This window comes from Bactrocera dorsalis, chromosome 6 (genome assembly GCF_023373825.1).
Source record: "Bactrocera dorsalis isolate Fly_Bdor chromosome 6, ASM2337382v1, whole genome shotgun sequence".
NCBI lineage: Eukaryota > Metazoa > Arthropoda > Insecta > Diptera > Tephritidae > Bactrocera > Bactrocera dorsalis.
Genome location: NC_064308.1, coordinates 23,321,268 through 23,345,756, shown reverse-complemented (window position 1 = coordinate 23,345,756; position 24,489 = coordinate 23,321,268). Strand labels below are relative to the sequence as shown.

Below are 24,489 nucleotides of genomic sequence, written 5' to 3'. Positions count from 1 at the left end.
TTTTATTAAGAAATAAGTTAGTGACATGTTATTAATCAAAAATATTAAAAACAAAACACATTCAGCTATTGATAAATCAATTGAAAGATAGTGAGCTCGAAATGTAAGAGACTGAAATCCGATGAAAAATAAAATATTTTATTTTTTTAATTAAATTTCATTTACACTATAATTGAAATTAATATACTATTTTATTTCATTTTTTAAATTGAAACACGAATTTTAGTCGGTGTATTCCTTTAAAAACAATAAAATCGGCTGCTTTTGCTTAAGCACAGAAAAGCTTATTTGTGTTTTACTCATTAAACGTAATAAATTAAAAACTATAATTATAATTAGATAATATAATTTAGTTTACTTTTCTTTACTAAAAAATAAAAAAAAAACAAAATTGAAGAAAATCCCGAATGAACGGAAAAAACCGAAAGGAAATTTGAGAAAGTATAGTGGTAAGATTTGCGTGGCCACGAGTGTAGAAATAGTTTCTCTCGCGTGGTTCGAACTAATTTAGCCACTCTTAGAAAACAGGAAATAATGTCAAGGGAAAGAGATATATCGACCTCATATTCATGAAATCCTATCGTGGACCATCCTTTGACAATGCCCTGGAAGCAAATTAGGATCAACAGATGCAAGCTGCGGCTTTAGTGGCACATGGTACTTTTTACATATAAAAAAATTTGGCTGTCGAAAATGGGGAGACCCTTGCAAATTTTCCTCTTGATGCAACGGCACAGCAACAAACACACGCAGAAAATTATTTGCAATGGCATTTTACAGCCAAAACCCATGTTTATTTTCATGCAATGACACGTAAAAATATAATTGCAACCCTATTTTAGCTGTCATTTTATATAAAGACACAAATTACACGTTAAAAAAGTCCTGTACGATGTCCACGATTGCAGCCGCAATTTTGATCTAAAACAAAAATTTCAAAAAGATTATTAGTCTGTAGAACAGTCGCTATCACGCTATGGAAACGTTCTCTCCAAATTGGAACTAGATATCTTCAAAATTCTTCCTTTGAGAGTGAGTGAGAAACACCATTCTGAGAAAAACGTGTTTAAAGATTGGAGTCGCTCCATTCCCCACTCTGTTTCCTTTCTATAAGAAACGCTACAGCGAGCATCATATATTGAATTTCGATTTCAAAATTAGAGAAAATGCTTATTACAGTGTATACTATCCGATATTGTAACAAAGAAATTGATTTTTTTCGAAAATTTCACACTGAGAAGATCCCTTAATTTACGCGCGCTGAAATATTTGTCTCGAAAACTCGAACGTAGTATGGTTTTCTTACAGAGGATAGCTGTGAGCAACAGCCTTGTAAGGATTTTATTTTCAAATGGTCCAGCCAATATTTTCCGGCGTTTTAGACGCCGTATTAGTAGTCATTCAAGCACAAGCCTGCCATCAGTGGATAAGCATGAGTACTAAGGCGGTAGTAAATATATGCCGACTGTGTTTTATTAAATTAATCAGTTGTATTAAAATTTATCTAAGGAATTCTTAATTAAAGTATGGTTTTGGTGTAATTCAAGGACATGTGTTTTAATATTAAGAAACTCCGGTTGAATATAGAATCTTTAATTCATCCCACTTGATTATGAATATATTTTTGTACTGACGGTATACTCTTCCCAATCTTAAATAAGATACTGACTCTAAAAGTTCACATAAATATCGACTATGACAACGTATTTTTTTTTAAATCTGTCGATTTTAAATAGATTTAAAGTTAATAGCTTTGAAACAAGACAACATTAAAAGATTTCTTAAAACTAACTTGTATAAATAAAGTTTTATTTTGAAGAATTATATTTTAGAATTGTAATTTGTAATTAAGAGATATAGTTTATTAATTGACGTTTGTCCAATATTAGAAAATGCACGTTTACAAAAAGGCTCTACAAGCGCTTATTTATCCAATTTCGTCAACAACCCCACATAATTTCGTACTGTGGACTGCAACATCGCCAACTTACTGCTACGAATGTGAAGGACTGCTATGGGGGATCGCACGGCAGGGAGTTCGGTGTACAGAATGTGGCGTGAAATGTCATGAAAAATGCAAGGATCTCTTAAACGCTGACTGCTTGCAAAGTACGTATATTTTCTAAAAATATTATACATAGAAATATAACATTTGAAGTTATGGAGGAAATATGTGTTTATAAATATGCGCTATATTCATTTATATACTCCAACATATAATATAGTATACACATGTATGTTAGTTTAAATTGTGTCATAAATAACTGCGAACAGAAAACGTTTCGTGTCGTTTTTCATGTGAAGGGTTGTTTTTTAAACATGCGGTTTTAAATGAGATAATACTTTTTTCAGTGTTGGTCTCATTAACAGCTATTACTCATTTTGGTATGCCATTTCGATGAACAGACTTATTATGGAACAATTACCAACATAATGGTTTGGCCCGGGCGACGTATCGTGCGTTGCGTCCTTTATTCGATGAAGCTCACTTTTGGTTGAATGGGTACGTTAGTAAAAATTTACGCATTTGGAGAGATTTTAATTCACAAACCATTGTTGCGACGCCGTTTCATCCTCGAAAAGTTACTGTTTGGTCTCCTCTATGGACAGAGGTTCGCATTTCTTTAAAAATGAAGCCTGCCATAATGAATTACAGTGAATGCTTAACGTGTGTGGATACCTTTGGAATCAATTTATTCAGGGAGACTTTTGGTGAGCGTATTATCTCGCAGCGTGCGTGTGACGTGACCTCCAAGATCGATTTAATACCTAGACTATTTTTTGTGCAGTTATGTCTAGTCGCTTACCTACACATATAACCCGGTGGCGATTTACGACTTGAAAGAGATATTCGGCGCGTTATTGCTGACATAAGGCTCCAATTGCTGCAAAAAGTGGTAGAAAATTTGGCCGTTCGGCTGGATTTTATTTTATTGCCTAACTAATTTTTAAAACATAATGGCTAATCCTTATCTTTAAATAAAGCTAAATACTTTGCCATAACTTAAATTATATGCGTTTTATTTTTTTATATGTACATGTGTAAACAACACCCATTTTGTACTTCTGTACTATCAAGCTGTAAACTCGTTACACTGTGAAAGCAGATTATAATTTTAAGTCACCTTTTGAAGAATATAGATAGTTAAAGCAAATAAATTGTTCCCTGAAAGCGTACTAAGTAAAAAAAAGAGTAAACTTTTTAATAATTAGGTCTTTTTGGTCGTCTTTCCCATCGTGCTAAATAAAAAACAAAATCCCAGTGAATTTATGGAATAAAAACAAATAAAAAGTCTTAAAAAATAAAATAGTTTATGATTTTGAGGCTTTATTTTGTGTAATCATGTAAGAAAGTAGTAAAAATCTCTTATACAATCCAAGGTTGAATGAGTCGATTTAGTAAAAAAATCCTATTGGACTTCCGTACAAATATACATTTTTACTTGACAATAGTTTGTTCAAATACATTAAACGTACAAACAAAATAAGAAACTAGACCGGTGTTCTTTATATGGAAATCAAAAATCAGAATGCCCTACTGTTAATATTTGTTCAAGGAGCTCACACTTAGACAGAATTTTGTTTTCTTCAAATCTGACGATATTTAAGGAAAAAAAATAAAAGTTTTGTTTTGGCCAACCCAATTTAAATAAACATTTTTGCTTAAACTTTCAATAAGGATACTTTATTGGAGGGTACATGTGACGGATGAGACTGCTTCAGGAATCGGGACCGTTTTCCAATCTAGTTGGTTCTTTTAGGGACTATTGGGTAGAGCGGGTCCATTTTTTTCTACAAAATCGTATATGCGGAAAATGTTCTGCGGATCATTCTGAGCAACTTACCTCAAGAGACTATGGGTCTAAAACGAGTTTCGACCTAGCGATTTTTAAGACGAAGTTTTAAAAATATGAATAACCAGTTGTATGGGAGATAAGTATGTGATATGTATTAAATTTCCTTCAGAAATCTCAAATACAGACGATTAAATTTAAAAATCGCTGGCTCGAGCTTGTAGACCCATTATCCGTAGAACATTTCCCGCACACGCGATTTTTCCATTTTTTGACTTCCCATAAATCTCGTGAGTTCTGTAGAGTGTTGGATGATGTGTTGTGGATTCGGTTTTATGTGGATCCATGTGTGGTGTTCTCGAGAATGGGTTATATTGGTATGGTGTGTTGAAGGATTAAGTGTTGTAAAAGGTTGGAATTTGAGGAGGAGGCGTAACTCATTTAGACAATACCTATGTTATTAATAGTGTGGTGTATGTATTTAGAATCGTCAAAGCATATTAGCGCACAAATCGATATCTCAGAAAACTCTCTTTTATATTTTTACTTTTTAATAAAAAAGGAGCCGCCGAAAAAAGCTCAAAGCATGGAGCTGAAGACAAGGCCAATTCAATTATAACAGCTATGAAGGATCGCATGAAGCAGCGTGAACGTGAAAAGCCCGAAATCTTCGAATTAATCCGGTAAGCTTCATAGGTTTAAGTTATAAAATTATTTCAATATAGTGCCGTTCAAAGAAAAGGCAAATACACACACACTCACAGTTATACATATATGCTGCTGCGTCGTTCGTCCACCATTTGACAAAGTAGTTGCAATGCAATTGTGACCATATATGTATGTATGTATTTTGTAGTATATATGACATGTTGTAACTTCTAAGATAGCGCAATATACTAAAAGCAGTGTGTAATTTACATAACACCGTCATCTGTTAAAATCTTATGGATAATTATACCCCTTTGATATATATTTTTATAATAAGCAAATAATTTTCAATACAAAAATTTCGCGACTTCAAGTTAAGGTACAAAGTATTCTTTCTCTTAAGATCTATCAAAATTGCAAGTATGCTCAACTTTATTAAAATCGGTAGTTTATCTCGTACAAACAACGTGACACGTAATAGTTATATGCATTTATATAGTATCTATTAAAACTGAAGAAACATACTAAACCTAATATAACGTACTTTTTCTAAATAGAACACCAGTATTTATTCTGTTAAAAAAGCAAAAATACCAAAAAAATGTAATATTAATTTAAACTATCAATCCAAACATTTTTGTGTTGCTGAGTATGTTGGGTTCTATTGCTAACCACCAAGAAAGCATATTATTATGATAAAAAAATTGTAATAATTCTTTGTAACATTGCCAACCAAGGTTGTTTCAAAACTTATTTTAAAGGTACTTTCATAAATGCTTCACATAGTTACATAGAAAATATTTTCGATTATTTTACAGTTTTAACTTTTTATTGTCCTATCACTGTTTTTGAAAGATACTATACGAGATTGAGATCGATGTAGTGCAGGCCATTGAAAAACTATGATATGAACTAATCAAACTTAGATGCATATTTTGAATCGATACCGTGCTGGCATATCCGTTTTAGTAGCATATTCTTTTCTTTGCGTGGCAGGAGAATAAATGAAAATCACTTCAAAACTATTCAGGGGTGTTGTGGAATCTGATAGTTGTCGGAATCAGAATTGAAACCGATCAAAAAAAGCAGTATGTGTCATGAATTCAGACATTATTGGTTTCATACTCGAAACAGAATTTGTGTCGGTTTTGGGTGTCACGGAAACTGATTTTATCGGTTTTGCTGTCAAAAACAAAGCAAGAAAATAGTCGCACTCAGATTTGAAATATATGTATGTTAAGAAATCAAGTTATTTTATTTTTACGAATTGATTTATCTTTATTTCTATAGGAGACAACATAAGAATAAAACACGAAATGTCTTAATTATCGCATCTCGATGCTTGTCGAAATTTCTATCGGAAACAAAAAGTGCAAAGAGATTCATATTTAAAAAAATTGTTTAATTAGTTAATAATATTTTTCTATTCATAGAAACTCAAAATTGTGTAAATTTTCTTGAAATTCACAAAATAAATTGAAAATTTCCAAATTATTGATCAAAAACTAGAAGAAGTGATATGCATTGTTTTACGTAAATATCACGTAAACGATTAAGAGAGAACGTTTATAATAGAGAAGGTTCACGTTTTAGATATCGTAACTTTTCACAGGGATACTCGGCAGAGATGAGGGAGTTTCACCACAGACAAATTTTAAGCGTGTTTTTCGATGCTTGTCGTAATTTCTATCGGAAACAAAAAGTACAAAGAGATTCATAATTGTTAATAACTTATGTTTAAGTTGAACTAGGAAAATTTGAAAAAAAGTTTTCGCTTTCTGCTCAAGCGCTCATATATCTGCCAGACGCTCGGTCACTATTTCCCTTCTAGCTTCGACAATATTTCGAATTCCCATCTATAACTTTAGGGACATATTGTTAGATAATTTTTAAAGAGATTTAAGCAAAAAAAATTCTATTTTTTTAAGCATCTAAAGCAGGCTCCTCTCTTAAAGATTTACAAAACGTAATAAACGTAACTTAACACCCAAATGCGTCTTTATTCATTCGATAAATGTTATCTCTTAAAATCTTTCTTTAATTCGGAACTCATTGAAAACTTTAATATGATTGCTTCCATATGTATTTATTTGCAAGTTTGTCACATTAGTAAACTGTTGGTTCGGATATTGGTTCTGCGTATGTTCGAAAAGACGAAAATCGAATCAGATTATGTGACACCATTGATAATTAGAATTGGTTTGCAATTCTGACAGATAAGCAATTCTGTCTTGGATTCCATAACACCCCTGATTAATTTGTCTTCACAATTACCTTTTGATATACCATGGACTTAAACTTTGTCCTTATAGTAAGAGTACTTGCCGCAATCATCATATAAAAAAGTGTGTTACTTGTATGTACGAATTGTGTGTTATTATCGAAATACGAAAAAGGCGAAATAATTATTTTGTAATTTTTTAACTGTACTTATAAAAATTTAATGATTTATCTGTGGACACAGTACATGTATATATACATACATAGTTATATATTAGGGTGGGTCAAAAACAACAATTGTGTTTTTCGAAATCCTCTCCATGTATGATCTCCTAATTGTAACGGTAAGGTCTTCCGCCGAACGGTCGCTTCTATTTAAAAAAATTGTTTAATTGGTTAATAATATTTTTCTATTCATAGAAACTCAAAATTGTGTAAATTTTCTTGAAATTCACAAAATAAATTGAAATTTTCGAGTTATTGATCAAAAACTAGAAGAAGCGATATGCATTGTTTTACGATAAATATCACGTAAACGATTAAGAGAGAACATTTATAATAGAGAAAATTCACGTTTTAGATATCGTAACTTTTCACAGGGATACTCGGCAGAGATGAGGGAGTTTCACCACAGACAAATTTTAAGCGTGTTTTACCACAGTTTTGCAGCAGGGGACTCGAAAATAGCAGAATTGAGCATTTTCGGTGTTAAATGCGAAATATGTATAATGCTAAAAATTCAAAGAAATTCACACATTAAAAGTTTTCATATCATCTTAAAAGATCTAACGGTCGCACATGTGCTCATATATAATTATGTGTGCATGTAAACAAATGTGACAGAGCACAGCAACATATGTTTTTTTTTTTTTTTTGTTTTTGTTTCCGAAGGGGGAATCTTCTAAAGATACTACCAGAATGGGACTGGTAGCATGCACGATTCATATTGTCCGCTAGGGTGCACCTCTTTCGGGACTACGCCCAGACAGTAATAATTAACTATTCTGGACTTGCGAGACAATATGCCTACGTACTAAACCCTTAACTCCGGCTGCTGTAGCTTGTAGTCGGACCTGCGGGACCGCCGTTAGGCACTACTTCGCAGGACCAAGCTGGGCGATAACTGCCCCTTCACGACCTACCGCTCGGGTTATTCATGTGGTCTTACGCTTGTTCGCTGCCTCTCTTTTGTTCTAAGTTCTAGGAGCGCTATTGCGGCCCACTCTTTCATTTTAGCCCACACCAGCTGTGATCGCAGCATGTGACTCACTATGTTATCGGGCGTTATGCTTTCATTTGTCAGCTTTTCTATGGTCTCTCTCTCTGCTACATACCTGGAGCAGGTGAAAAAGACGTGCTCTGCGTTTTCTGCGGCATTTCCGCAGAAGGAACATTGTGTTTCGTCATCGTGGCCAAATTTTTGTAGGTATTTCCTGAAACAGCCATGGCCCGATAAGAACTGCGTTAAGTAGAAATCGGTCTCCCCGTGTTGTCTGTCAATCCAGGCCGATACATTTTTAATTAATCTATGGATCCATCTTCCTTTATCTGCCGCATCCCATTGCTTTTGCCACTCATCGAGACTTGACTTCCTCTCCTTTTTACGCTCGTCGACCGTTAGGCGCCTATTCATTGCTTTTGTTTTGCGGTAGACTCTGCTTAACTCAGAGGCCATTATATCCGGTGGCATAAGACCAGATATGATAGCACTCGCCTCGTGCGACACCGTTCTAAACGCACAGGCAACTCTCAGGGCACATAACCTGGACGCAGCCTTTGCCATATTTAGATAAGTTTTTTGACGCAGGGCTGTCCCCCATATGGGAGCTGCGTACATAAGCATTGACTGCCTAACTTTGGCCAACAGAGCTCTCCTTCTTTGACTTGGGCCACCAATGTTTGCCATGATCCTCGACAGAGCCGCAGTCACTTTAGCCCCTTACCACAAGCCTTTTCAATATGCGCCTTGAAATTGAGCCTCGCATCGATCATAACGCCAAGGTACCTCAAAGAATTTTGCGTTACAACGTTATACCCATCAATGTTCAATGTGACTGTTTCTAGCTTTTTTCTGCTCGTGATGAGCACTGCCTCTGTTTTTTCACACGCAAGCTGCAGCTTGTTACTCGTAAGCCAGTCTTTGATTTTCGACACGGTCTCATTGCATATGTTCTGTATTTGCAAGAGTTCTTTAGCTACGATCGTTACGCAATATCGTCCGCATAGCCAATTATCTGTGCTTCTTTTGGCAGCGGTAATCGTAACACCCCGTCGTACAGCACATTCCAAAGTAATGGACCTAATACGGAGCCTTGTGGTACTCCACCTGTCACCGTGTAGGTTTTTGGACCTGCATCGGTATCGTACAACAGTAGTCTGTCAGACAGATAGCTACTAATTGTATGTATGGAAATATGTACACTTTCTTGCGTCATGCGAAATTTCCGTTGACACGGACAACCAATGGCGAGACTCACGTTTTGTTAAAGAGTCAATGTGTTGACGGACCGACGCGGCAACAAAGCGTCACAACATTGTATTGTTGGTAGAAAATCCGAGCTGTGCCGAAAAAATAAGCGAACGAGCGCCGATTGTGTCCGCTTCCCTTGCCTAACAGCTTTACCAACAAACTTGCGTAAATATGTATGTATATGTATGAGCGTGCATACATATCGACGCAGATTTTTCCAGCCACGGAAAAATATTTTAGAATTGCCAAATATTACAAATCGACAAAAGCTATGTTGTCACTTTTCTCAGTTCTTTCCGTGAAGAAACATCAGAAAGTTGTTCAATTTATGGTTTTTAGCTTTTGCCACCGTCGCGAAAAAACGCTTGTAGGCAAAGGCATGCTCGGCGAGATGTTATGGTGTTTGCTTTTACAAGATAAATAAATGGAGTTTGCCTGTTGAAAATGCGCTTGAGTTCATGAACGAAAATGTTGTTTGTTTTACTACATATTTGGGCAACCACTATTTCGCTGCCATATTGACTTTTGACGCTGCTGATGCTATTTGAGACAATTGTTGTTTTTGTAGCACAATGTTTGTAATTTTTCGGGTGACACATCTACATTTTTTTTTTTTTTTTATAGTAGGAGGAAGCATCGAAAGACGGAGTGCGGGACTTTAACCCGCTAAACCTAACCTACTCCCAACTCAAGACTCTCCCACGGAACCACCAGATAAGGTATTACTTCATGGGAGTGACAAGACATCTTACGTCTCCTCTATAGCACAGACGGACTGACGCCTATTCTGCTGTAGCTGTCTTAATATTGTCATGATGGAAGTAGCCGCTTCGTGAACAGCTTTCCACTTCTCAGAGGACTGACACATATGTGCAGTCAAGCTTTCCACCGTTAAACTACCACCTAGTGCTGTTTCTAGCCTTCCCCTTATGGTTAGAAACCGAGGACAATGGAAGAACACGTGCTCAGAGTCTTCTATTGACTCCGTACACATCGAACAATACGGACTGACGTCGTTTTGAAATTTATATAGATAGCCTCTGAAGCACCCATGCCCGCTTAATATTTGGGTCAGGTGGAAATTCAGGTCCCCATGTCGACGACTTATCCACGTATGGATGTCAGGTATAAGTCTGTGGGTCCACCGGTCTTTAGTTGAGGTTTGCCACCGTTGCTGCCATATATTTATGCTCTTCTTTCTCTCTTCTCTCTTTTGAATTTCTGTAATTGGCGCTGATAGCTCATATAATCTCGTGAGCTCGTCACCCTGGATGTCTATGGGCAGCATACTAGCTAGTACTTCAGATGCTTCGCTGGAGATCGGAAAGCACTTGTTACTCTTATTGCTGTGAGTCTATGCACCGCATTTATTGGTTTGGCATATGCTTTTATGTTTAGTGCCTGTATCCATAATGGAGCTGCATATAGTATAACTGAGCTCGTAGCTTTTGCGATTAGAAGTCGGCGGCTGGAGCGCACACAGCCTCTATTTGCCATCATTCTTGACAAGGCGTTATAAATCTTATTTGCTATGTTTTCCAAGTGCTGCTTGAATTTCAGTTTCGAGTCCAATATTACCCCTAAATACTTCAACTGTGGTTGTGAAGTGATTACGCACTCTCCTATAGTGAGAGTTATTTTTTCCTCAATTTTTCTGGTGCTTATGAGCAATACCTCTGTTTTGTGCTCAGCCAGTTCCAAACTCTTGGAAGAAAACCATTGGCGTAGACTATTTATACATTCGTTACATTTATGTTGTAGGTCATCAAGTTGTTTACCTACTGCTACCACCATAAGGTCGTCCGCGTATGCGATTAGCTTAACGTTTGTAGGCTGTGGAATTCTTAGCACCCCATCGTAAACTAGATTCCATAAGAGAGGGCCTAAAACAGATCCTTGTGGTACTCCGCTTGTAATGGGGTAGCTCCTTATGCCTTCGGTGGTGTCATAGATCAACTTTCTATTTTTAAAATAACTCCTAATGATTTTTATGAGGTACTGAGGCGCGCGTATTCCATATAGGGCTTCGAATATATTTGCCCATTTAGCAGAGTTGAATGCATTCTTCACATCCAGGGTGATCAGCGCACAATATTTTTTTGTACCACCTTTCCATCTTTTGCCACTTACTGCTCTTTTCGCAGTGTCGACCACTTCTTTCAGTGCATCGATAGTAGACCTCTGTTTTCTGAAGCCGTATTGTCTTTCTGATAATCCGCCGGCTTCCTGGATTGCAATCTCCAAGCGGTTTCTTATTATGCTTTCGTACACTTTGCCCATTGTGTCGAGCATACCCAGAGGTCGATACGAAGAAGGTTCATCTGGTGGTTTTTTGGGTTTTGGGATTAAGACCAGACGCTGGACTTTCCAGGGATCGGGGAACATCCCTTCTTTTATGCATGCGTTGTACATTTTTGTAAAAAGAGTGGGCTTCGAAATTATGGCTACCTTTAGGGCTCTGTTTGGTATTCCGTCGATACCAGGCGCTTTGTTGTTTTTGATTTTTTTGGCTATGGCCACTAGCTCTTCTTCTGTAACGAGTGGGGGTGATACAGCAGCTTCGTTTCGTTGTTCAGCGTTAGTAATTGGTTCGTGCGTCGGAAATAATGCCTCGACGACTTTCTTCATGAACGGAGCGCATTGGGGTTGCTGCCGCTTATTTTTGAATTTGGACATGCAGATTTTATAAGCAGTCCCCCAGGGGTCTATATTTGCTTCTTTACAGATCTTTTCAAAACAGTTTTTCCGCCTTCGCCTGGTGCTATTGCTGCACTCCAGACTGTCTCAAAAACGTCAGTGTCAAAATCTGTTTGCTTCCAGCTTCGTTTATGTGTAGTGTTACTGCGTGGGGGTTCCTGGTCTCGAGAGAATAAAACTTCTGCGATGATTGCCATATGGTCACTATTTGTGAACATATCTGACACCTTCCACTTAATGTGTCTACTTAGTGCGTCATTTGCAAACATCAGGTCTATTACAGAGCCCTTATTTCCTTTTTGGTAAGTATTTTTTGTGCCACTGTTCATTATTGTGAAGTTGGTTTGGCTCAGGAATTCTAAAACTAGGCGCCCACGGTGGTTTGAACTTCTACTTCCCCAGGCAGTAGACCATGCGTTAAAATCGTCTGCCATTATTATCGGCGATTTTCCTCTGCTTTCTAAGGATAGTTCCAGGAGGAAGTCTTCAAATTCTCTAACGGACGCACTGGGACGAGCATAGCAGCTTACGTAATAAATTCCCCCTATTTGCGCCCACGTAAAACCATTTTTTGCTTCTCTGCAGCAAGATGTGAATGTTTGTCCATTGCAGGACCATATTGCTGCTTTTCCACTTCTGTCTGTAATCCAAGTGCTTTCCGAACGTTGGGAATATTGCTCACTCAGTAAGGCGACATCGATGTTGCTTTCTATTACGGTTTGTTGCAGCAGTGCTTGTGCTGCAGCGCAGTGGTTTAGGTTCAGCTGCAATACTCTCATTTCTCCATTGTCTTTAGCAACTCGGCGTATTTGGGGCAAGTCGTACTTAAAACCGAATGTTCTCCTTTGCAGAGCATGCAACTCGGTGTGTTAGTGCATACTTTTGCAACATGTCCCGCGCTTCCACAGCGTGTGCAAAGAGAGGACCTGTCGATCAGACTGCAACATTTCCGCGCCATGTGGCCTGGATGGAAGCATCTGTAACCCAATCTTTACTTTGCCAACTTTAAGGGCAGACTTGGTATCCTGGGCACGCAGGGATATAAGGGCTATTTGAGTGCCGCTTCTTGTTTTCCTCATATTTTTAACATTTTCTTCTGGTGTAGTTATCTCATCCAGATCTTTGCACATTATAGTGACGTTGTGTGTTTTTGGCTGTACTACTGCCATCTCGCCAACCACTCCCTCTAGGGCGCTCTGAAAGGTTTCAGCTCTTTTGTGTCCTTGGCTTTTTAGTTCTATGAGCAGGTCTCCTTTGAGAGTTTTTCTTATGTAGGTCACGTTTGAACCCAGTTCCTCGAGGCCACTGTCACCTTTAATTTTACGGAGGATGTCTGCATACGAGGCTCCGTCCTTTTTTGTTAGAATTATAGCGTCTGGTTTCGACCTAATTCTCTTCTCCATGGGCCTCTTCTTTTTTCCCACTTCTACTTATTTCTCGGGTGGTGGCTTATTTTCTGCGGTGTCTTTAATATTTGTCTTGATGACTTCACTAAAGGTTCCTTGCACTTTTGGAGTCATGTTTTTTGGCTTCTTCGTAGGTGGTAGAAAGCCTGATGTCTCCCGTGCTCTTTTTGGGGTATTTTGGGGCGATACTTGTGACGCTTTCCCTACCATCACTATTTTCGAATGAATTTCGAGATTTCCTGTTTTGCCATACAAGTATGTTATGCTGCTTACAAGCTCTCGCATGGCTTGGTTTATGTGTCTCTGTCCGGACATCATATTCTCGAGCTCCTTTAGTTTTCTGCCCAATTTGCAAAGAATATTAGTAGATTCTCCACTTTGCGCTCTATCGGATTTGCCACTCTTGTTCTCGTTGTCGGCAAATTCACTATTTTTTATTGGTCCAGCAACGGTGGACTCCTCATTTTTGCCATTTGGCGGCGTTCTTGCAATTTTTGAAATCCTTCGAAAAGGATTTTCTGGTGTGCACCCAGAACTATTCTCAGAGGCCATACCTCACTCGAAAATAGTTGGGAACACCTGCCAACTAGTCCGTTCAGTCCGTTGACATATCTACATGTGTACGCATATCTGTATGTAAGTTTGTGTATGCATTATTTGTGTGCCAATATCATGCGAGCATATTTATGTACATATGAGCAGCGCGCACATGTTATTATTGATAAGTGATATTATTATATAATAGGGGTGTTCAGACCAGCCTTGTTAATTCGTTATTCGGTTTTTTACATGTATTTTGTTTTTGTAAAATTATCAGACTATCGTTCTACCGAGTAACGAACTATCCATCTGGCAAGCTTGATAATTATTCCGTTACTCGGTAATATCACATCAGCTATTCTCCTGCTTCTCTGTACATCAATTTAAAGTACTTACCAGTAATAAATTTGATCTGCTCCACATAATTGTCAATTAAATTACTGATAATTTTTGATTTTGCACTTTGTTGAGGCATATTTACTCTTTAATATAATTGAATCAGCTATTTCCGAATAAAATTTATCATACTACAGAGGTAGAACAAAAAGTATGTTCACAGCATCAACTAACGAATTACCAAATTAACAGGCTTCGGTCTGAATACCCCTGATATGATTTGAATTCGCGAAAGCGAACATAAACACATATGGTCATAATACATTTCAATATAAGTTTTGAATGATAAAATATACGATTCATGTACATACATTTATCACTCTTGTAATATATTTAATTTTTTAATATATTATGATAGTTTGTTATATGTATATGTACATACATATATAATGAAGTATACACATAAGCATGAATATACTTATCAAATACAAGAAATAATTAAAAAATAGGCCTTATTTTCACATTAACTACGAATATTGCTTTGAAAAAGTTAATTAATTCAAATGTATTCAATTGCATCTGTATTCATAAATATGCACGAAAAGAATTTATATGAATACACATGTTTGCATACAAACGTATAAAAATATAAACAAAAGACCTAACATACATACGTCTGTAACAGCAATATACATACAGTGGCGAGCAAAATTGAGTGCATGTTCACGACGCAGACTTTCGTCACCCATAAAATCATAATCACACAAGCAGATCTAAAAATCTTGTTTGTATTACTTTTATTATTTAATTCTCAATAAATTCTAAGCAAAAACAATGATGGTAGAGATGAATTCGAAGAAACTTAAAGTAAAAACGAAAAATAACCGCATAAACTCAATTTTGCACGTTGGCACTTTTCCACCTATTTTCGCTTTCTTACTTCTCTTCTCAGCATAAATCGGCAAGATTCACCGTTATACAGGGTAGGCCATTTAAAGTTGACCCATTTACGCGATATAATTTTTAAATATTAGCTGAAACAAATCCCCTTGGACCAAAATAAATTATTTTTGAAATGAACAAAAAACATTGTTTTCTTTTGTTCTTTTTTTTTAGAAACAAATGGGTCAACTTTAAATGGCCTACCCTGTATTTGTTTTTGCATTATTTTTGATGTTCGTAGCGCAGATTAAAAATGTATATGTAGTTCTGAGCATAATCTTTATTCAATGCTCAGCTCTGTTCAAGCGCAACTGTTGAGATTTCTCCTGCCAAGCTGGCAGTGGTGAAACTCTCTCATCTCGACCGAGTTAGCCAAAAATATTTTTACGATATCCGCGCCGTGAACCTTCTCTATGATAAACGTTCTGTACGATTAACTTAATCGAAAAATTATGGACGACCATTTTTGTGAAGCAAAAACTTTCCTATAAAATCAATTTTCCCTGTGAAATGGGATTTTTTCATTAAATATAAAACTCAAGAGAAAAACAAATTTGCTATCTTTAAAACGATAAGGTTTACGAAAAAATTGTTACAGACCTTTTTCGAAGAGCTTCAATCTCCTACAAAATCATTAAACATTTTTTTTAAGTGGTTGGAAGCGAGCTATGAATTTTTATCTGACAATAAGAAAAAAATAAAAAACCTTTAGGCGGAGAACTTTCTGGTTACAATTAAGAGCTCATACTTGGAGAGGCTTTCTACCTACCAATTTTTCACCAATCGAAAAATACAATCGTTTTTTTATCCACCCTAATATATATATATTTATATATAGATATATATGTATATCTGTGAGTGCTAATATACAAAACTATGAAGGTATAACAAAAGAACTGTTTAAAAAGACAATGATTTTACCATTACATTTTAATAAAAATAAATTTCACTTGGTTTCCATTAATTAGTTCAAACCTTCACTTATTTTATCATTTATGTTTATTACTATTATTTTACTTAAAAAATATAAATTAATGTTAGAAAAACGCATCGTCGTTTTCGTGCAATTACTAGTAATATAAGAGATGTATACTTCTGCATTAAACTCGTTTGAAAAATGGGTACTATAATGTTTAAAAGCAAAAATGCTTTGACGGCAACGGTATAATTAATACAAGATTATAGTAATGAATAATATGTTTGGGCTGGTGTAGTTCGTTGGTTTATAACAAAGCTCTTGTACTACAGGGTTTTGGTCGGATTATTTTTAAGAAAGTATTGAAATGGCAACACCGAGCTTGCAGAAGGGTATTAGACGATATTAATACTAACACATGTAATTGTTTTCATTAACTTCTATATGTTCATAAATTTATTTTCTTATATCATAAGTTTAGCTACGAGTTTATTTGTCGAATCAATCGTTTTATCACGAGGTCTAGTAAATCAGAGTGTGTCACTCAAACCTTTAGAACATGACATTAGAAATTGAAAGCTTCTTAAAAAAGGTTGAGCGGGGTAATCTTGGTACTAAACAACTGAAAATACTAATAGCGCAACATTCCATTGTGTTAATAAATAGGCAATGATTAGTACTAAAAATCGTTTTGTAAACTCATTCTCATTTTTCTAGTTACTTAATAAATTTACTTTTTAGAGTAAAGTAAAGTATGATAAATAATAAGATGTGTTATTTTCAAATAGAATATATACTACTTTAGTTATTAACAGTTCTTGCATATCAATTTCTTCAATGGAAAACTTTTTTGTTTGAAATATGACGAAATTTGGCATAGATTGCGCTGGTCTGCCGTGGTTTTGTTGCCCTAGATATACTATAAGATCGGTTTTGGATACATTTCTGCTTAGAATTCATGACACTATATTATTTTTTAGGATTTTCTCTCGTTTAATTTTAAATCTTTATTTTCATTTTACTTGACAAAAATCAAAAAATATGCAACAGAAATGTTTTTAATGTCATTTGTATGTTGGAAATGTTTTTCATAATTTGGTGCTTTGCGGTTATCTAGGAAAATTTCCACTATCTACACTAAACTTATCCAAGTTACATTTTCCAGAACTTTCATAACTCTGATAAAATCAGTATCTTTCACGAATCGCCATATTTGAGGAACAACAAATATTACAACTTTTCAATAGTAAGTTCAGAAATTTTCTACAAATTTCACTTAACAATTTCCTTCCTCGTCCAATGCTTTTAAAAAATAGCTTTATCATTCCTAACCTAATCACGTATTAAATAACTGAGTTTATTTTGAGAAAAAACATTGATTAACATCTTCCTCTTATTGATTCTGAGTAGTTTATGCAAATTACATTTGAAATGTAAGTGAAATTTCCATTGAGTAAATCTAGACATTTTGCAAACTGTAATTCTAAACACCTCCATCTTTGATTTTTAGTAAATTCTTAAAACGTTTTCACAGAATTTCGGTAAGAAGTCTGAGAAAAAGAATCACGAGACGTTTGCATGCGTGAAAAAAAACGTAGAACCCTAATCACCACTAAAAACCTAATTTTATAACTTCTTTATTCGTCTTTACTGGCGTAGACACCGCCGTGGCCAATGAGCAATAGACCATAAATCTTCCGCAGAACCTTCCTCTCGAAAACTCATAACGTCGCGTATTCAGATCTTGTCATCGTCCATACCCTGCACCATATAGCAGGACAAAAATAATGAGCGATTTATAGAGTTTGGTTTTTGTTCGTCGAGAGAGGACTTTACTTCCCAATTGCCTACTTAGTCCAAAGTAGCACCTGTTAGCAAGAGTTATTTTGCGTTGGATTTCGAGGAGCTTGAAATCCCGTCGCACAGTTGCCTTACATCAATTTGCTGATGAGTGCTCTCAGAAAGCAGGAGTGCAAGTCGAGTAGAAAACCTTTCGGCTGTCTGTTGTGATTGCAGCTTCTCGAAGTCGAACCTTCCTTGTGTTTGTTGACGTGCGTTTTTTTGCTGCACAGAGCCGGTTGCGTGTCTTGGCTGCAACAATATAGTGGTCCGAGTCGGTGTTAGGCCCTCGGAGCATACGCACGTCTAAAACACTGGAGATCGAACAAGATCGATCTGGTTGGTGGCATTTCGATCAGGGGGCAGCCAAGAAGCTTGGTGAAGTTTTCTATGCTGGAATCTAGTACTACAGATAACCATATTTCGGGCCACGGCGAAGTCGATCAGCCTCAACCCATTTCGGGAATGTTTCCTTGTGGAGGCTGAATTTACCTACTGTTGTGCAAAAGATACCTTCTTTGCTCAACCTAGCGTTAAAATTCCCAAGCACGATTTTGATGCAGATTTTGACCAAACGTTCATCCACAGGGGTGAATGATAGTACTTGGCGACGGAGTCCCTCTCCCACCATGAATCCCACACCGAACTTATGCTCCTTTATATTGCCACTGTAGTAAATGCCACAAGGATCTACTCGCCTCAGTTTCCTCACTTGCGCAAACTTCGCAAATGACTCCATCCTCCTTTTTTTACTAGCAAGCCGAAATTTATCAAAATATTAGGTATGCAATTATCTTAAAAACAAGAGCTCATCCAATATATACTAGTTTATAGATAAGGCCGTGACCTGGACACTGGAAAGCATAAAAATTTGTTTAGATATCCAGGGCAACAAAAAAAAAGGTATCGCTATAATCTCTCAACTATTTTTTCAGGTCGAACCACTACAGCAAACTAATCGAACAAAATCGTGTTTTAGTATAGGAAATTTGTTGATTTGAAATCTATAATCTCCGCAAAAATGATTCATATCGAACAACTACAGCATTTAGCTAACATACAAACTGACTGATCAAAATCAAGTTCATGTATGGAATCTTTTGTATAAGTGATGGGTAGATAGATTCAATGCAACCGAAGGAAACATTTTGTCTCGTTATTTTGTAAGTTCTGTTTCTTTCATTTTGGTTGCTAAAAAGTTAAATTTGTACATTTATTGTAAAGTATCGACACCATTGACACCAAAAGCAAAAAATAAAGAGAATAATGTTGTTCAATAAGCACTACTGTAAACTGAATTCCGACATATGTTAAGCGTTCGAAATTTTGAACCGATACCTCTCTCAACTTTACGGAATGTAATTCTTTTACTTTAAGCTTTCAATTACGCGTTCTTTTGTATTATTATTATTAACAATAGGTTCATAGATTATTTCAAAATATGAATAAAATATTCTACTTTCATCTTTACCAGTTGTGACTGTTCAATACATTTTAATATTAAATAATTCTTGTCTTATATCACTAGGATTTTTTCATCAGATAATTACTATTACGCTACAAAATATAATAATATTATGGACATAAAAACATTATAACTAATAGTGTTACAAAGGCAGCACAACACAGATTTTAAGTTTTATTAAAGCATTTCAAATGAGAGAACGACGTTTTGTAGTTTATTTTTTCAGTCATTTGTTGGCAGGAAAGAGATTATATAGAAATATGAAAATCACTTTTTATGACCGCATGTCTCAAATGTAATGCTAATCATATTGGGCTTATATAGCGGAGTTCCAAAAGGTACCCCAATATTTTTAGAATTTACCAATACATTAAGTATTTGCTGTCGTAATGTGATTTATTATTTATTTAATTTTGTTATGTGTGTAGCATTATTTTTTCTACAATTAAGGAAAACTTGTTTCTAAAATTCATGCTCGCCCTAAACGTGTTAATTAGAAAATAATATGTTTTCTAGACCATAACAATTAAAACATGCTATGTATCTACGCATAGCCATTTACTTATAGTCATTTAAAAACTATCAATATGTATATGTACCTATCGTTTAAACAACCTAAACATTAACCTACTATCTACAACAACTACTCCAATAACTGTGCACGTGCGCAGTGCGGTATTCAGCGTAGAAGAGAAAAGTCACACAGGTCACATGAAAGCTGTTAAGCAAAGCGTTTTGGACGGTACTAGCAAATGGTCGGCTAAAATTGCAATTACAGGTTTGCATATTTTAAACTATGAATCAAGTATTTTGTTAGTAACTTGTTTTATGCACAAATACCCAACACAAATGCCAATACACATGTTTGTACATATGTATATATGTACGTATACATGCGCATAATCTAAAAATAAATACAAACCTACATTAATAAATACTATGATATGTGAATTATAATAATGATACTTAATATAAATGTACATTTAAAGCCTTGCCGGTACACATAAGCACGTATACACAAACATGATACACTCATTTAACAGGGCGCTCAAGCTAAATAAAACACATACAATTCTACAGACAGACATATTTATAACTTCTTTTTTATTAGTATAATTTGAAATTAATTTTTGAACAACCATAACGATAATATATATTTATTATATATAAAAGATATTGTCGTTATTTCTAGTGGAATAATTATGCATATAAATATGTAAGTGTTTTCTAAGGACTTATCTGGTTACATATAACTTTTTACCTATATATGCCCTGTAAGAAAAACTTGCCAATATGTGTGGACTCAATAAAAAAAGTAATTTTTGGAAGTACTGACACCAAATACTGATATCAGGCTGATACTGTTTAGACAAGAAACCTACATATAAATGACGAATTTAAGAGTTTCTCGCAGGGTGCATATAAAATAAAAAACAATAAATGTTGTATTTAAAATGTGTTGTAATTTATATATGTTAATGCACTTATAAAATTGTAAAAACAACCATTGGTAGAACCAATAAGGACATTTATACTAGCAATGGTTGGACAAAAATATGGTTTACTATTAAGTTAACATAATTAGAGAGTTAGTTTGTACGAGTACTGAGTTTACGAAATGACATGCATATATATTTTTAACTTTTTTGTGTAATTTCATTACCCCAATTTATATTTATCACGACGTTTCTTCTAAAGTACATACTATACTACCAAATGCGCTATCGTATAGAAATTTTTTTAATCAACGTTCTCTCTCAACTGTTAAAACGATAACCTAATTGTAGAATGCTACGAGTAAAGTAAAGTTGTAGTGTCATCACTAATTTTTTAACAGCTTTAAGATATATGTATGTATATGAATCTACTGTATATTTATATTTCTGTACCTATTATATTTTATAACGAAACGCTATTCCTCGCAGAACGTCCGGACCTCAGCACGGAAAGTCGTATACCTTTCGTTTATTTCCACAGGAGGTCTTTTTTACAAAATCACCGACGATTGTGCAATTGTGTTCGATGAAACAAAATTCAATTCTATATCTGTTTGCAAAATACATTTCAAAATTGAAAAGATTATTTCGGCAGATATGATTGTTTATCGAATAACCTCAAAATCGAGGTTCTAAGCTTCAATCTCACCAATTTTCAGCCAAAACGCTTCCGCCGATACTGGGTTATAAATATATACATACATATACAGTATACTCTCGAAAAGTAAATAATCGCGGAAAAGTAAATCACCTTTAAGATTACACATGCACCTCGAAAAAGTAAATTTTTTAATTTACTTTTCAGAGAGTGTGATAAAAAATTCGAAACGAAGCAAGCAGCGTTTTTTACGATGTTGCAAAACACTTACTTTCTTGTTTATCGCGTCTTTTTAGTAAACAAGGAAACTGCTGATGAAATAGAAAGTCAGACACTTCAGATGGAGAAGACGTCAGCTAGGAACCCAAAGTGACATATGGGGAAGCAATTCAAAGCGTAAACAACTTGATCCACTGGTTTAAAAATGAAAACGATGCAAATCAGGTGTCAGATTTTTTGAATTGTCGTACAAAAATGGTCAGAAAATATATTGCAAAAGAAAAAAAACAAAAGAATATTCAAAATTTTTTCTCTTCATAGTAAATACATATGTATGTATTTAAATGTAAATATGTTTTTCATGTAAATCCATATGTTTTATTGAAGCAAATAAATGAATGAATTTTTTAAGTTTAAAAATGCATTTAATATTATAAAAACAGATAATTTATGTATATATTTGGAAAAGTAAATTACCCAAAATACCAATCGATTTACTTTTCGAGAGTATACTGTATTGCAAAATCGACGGTGACTTTGCAAAAAACTACTACTAATGGAATATCTGTACAAATTTCCACATATTTCGTGCTGCGGGCGCATAACGAAATAGCGTTTCCTTTTTATATATAAGATAGAATATACATATATATATATATGTATATTATTATTATATATATATATTATTACCAGGTATTCTTAATAATCTTTGATAATTATTCAAGCGATAAACGCGAGCATAGCCGCGGAAAAAAATTATTTAAAATAAAAAAACAATGTTTAGGAGATTTATTGGGATAATATTAGAAATATTGAGAGTGCACATTCATACTGATGCTGTAAATGATAATACCCGTCAATTTTGTTCACGTATTGCTCTGTTTTAAGTAATATACTAATATTTTGTCCAGTTACTCTGACTGCGGAAGCAAGAGCAATATTAGCGTGTTTTATTTGACCAGCTTGTTTTGTATTGAAGACGAACCGGCATACATAAGAAAAAATCGTTTACTGGCGGGGTTTTTGCGGCTCAGCGTTAACGCCGACACGGCATCTCTAAATAAAGCGGGAACTTTACGTCCAAGTCCCACAAAAATTCTAAAATTATTACAAAAGAAATGAAACGAAAAATGAATTACAAACGTTTATATAATATATGGGCATGAGGAACTTTTGACAGTTATTTGCCACTGCCGGTGTTATGCAGGGACGGCAGTTAGTTATTAACTTGTATATTGAACTAAAGGCAATTTCAGTTCATCGTTTATTTCATTCACAATAGTTAAATTAATAATCAAACCAAAATTATACATTTTTTAGATGGGCAAGACAAATATGAACATTTTTCAGTTTTTTGTACTCTAGATCTCAATGGGACAAAATAAATTTATTTGTATAATATATTAATATTCCATACACAAATTTGAAATTGAAATTAACAATTTCTCCAAGTCAAACATATTGAATTAAATTGAATATCAGGTGACAATCTGTTGACTCTTGCCCGCGTTGCCAACACATTTCGTTTTTAAGCGAAAATATAAGCTTTTTATTTGTCAACTACAGTGGTGCTCCAGTATAACGAACGCCGATATAACGAATGTTCAATATAACGAAAGCTGGAAATTGGATGAACTCGATATTACGAATGTATGGCGTTTGTATTTGGTTTAGGTTGTATTACAACAAAAAACAATGCAGGCAGTTAAATACCCGTTATTTGTTGTTATTATTGAGCTATTTTTTTTTAAAGAATTCTATTTGTTTTTTTATGCACGCTTCATTGCGCGTAATATCAGTTGTGAGCTCAATATATAACGAAAGCTGGAAATTGGATGAAAACTCGATATTACGAATGTATGGCGTTTGTATTTGGTTTTGGTTGTATTACAACAAAAAACAATGCAGGCAGTTAAATACCCGTTATTTCTTGTTATTATTGAGCTATTTTTTTTTAAAGAATTCTATTTGCTTTTTTATGCACGCTTCATTGCGCGTAATATCAGTTGTGAGTTCAATGTGGTAAAGTGAGGATATCGCATAAATTATTTAAAAATGCCTTCAATTCGGAAACGGCTTTGCTTGGGTGACAAATTAAAAATAATTGACGAAAATAAAAAGAGGAAAACCCTGAAAGAAATCTCTTTGAAATATGGTATTCCAAAATCGAGTGTTTGCACAATTTTAAAAAATTGCCAGAAAGTGATAAGAAGTGTTAAAGGCACACATGCTGGCATATTGAGACGACAATCGTTAAAGAAAGGCGAATATCAAACTTCAGCACAGATGATTTGGAAGCATGGAACAGTGTAGACAATGTACTTGTAGAAGAGAACCCGAGTGCTGAAAATGAACTAGCTATAGAAATTTCGGAAGAGAAGGAAGGTGATACCGCTGCAGTTGTAGCTGTGCTGCCAATAAAGCATCCTGATGCCATCGACTGCTTTGAGAAGTGTATCAAATGGTCTGAAGAAAACAACGTGGAACAGGAAAAAATATTTGTATTGAAAAGCCTACATCAAAAGGCACAGGATCTCAAAATTTCTCGCCCACAAAAGCAAATGAGCATAACAAATTTCTTTTCAGTTGAATAATGCTCATATTTTTGTTATAAAATTCAACTTTTATTAATTTTATTGTATGCATTTTCCATTGTATATGTATTTATTTCAACCAATGCTTATGAATTCATGAATAAATAGTTATTTTTAAACGTACCAATATTAATTTAGTTTTCGTTTCCGATATAACGAATATTTCAGTTTAACGAACGGTCCCAACATTATATCATTCGTTATATTGGAGTACCACTGTATTTAGTTATTAGCTTATGACGGTCAAATAAAACGCGCTTATTATATTTAAAATAAGATACTTTTTATGCAACCCATATGCGTTTTTTT

The 24,489-nt window shown here is 34.9% G+C and overlaps 1 protein-coding gene across 7 annotated transcripts in view; it reads left to right on the top strand.

Annotated features, from left to right (window-relative positions):
* Window positions 1-24,489, top strand: part of LOC105222832 (uncharacterized) — a 186,869-nt gene that overhangs the window by 68,167 nt on the left and 94,213 nt on the right. For 6 of the 7 annotated variants that reach the window (XR_007423202.1, XR_007423201.1, XM_049459958.1 and 3 more), the window contains 2 exons: window positions 1,890-2,109; window positions 4,357-4,477. Coding sequence is in view for 5 of the 7 variants with exons in the window: in XM_049459958.1 (XP_049315915.1) it covers window positions 1,890-2,109; window positions 4,357-4,477 (341 nt within the window). In the remaining 2 variants the exon portion in view is untranslated. Of the gene's footprint in view, window positions 1-1,889; window positions 2,110-4,356; window positions 4,478-19,944; window positions 20,052-24,489 lie in introns of all 7 variants that reach the window. The other variant, XM_049459956.1, reaches the window with a different exon arrangement.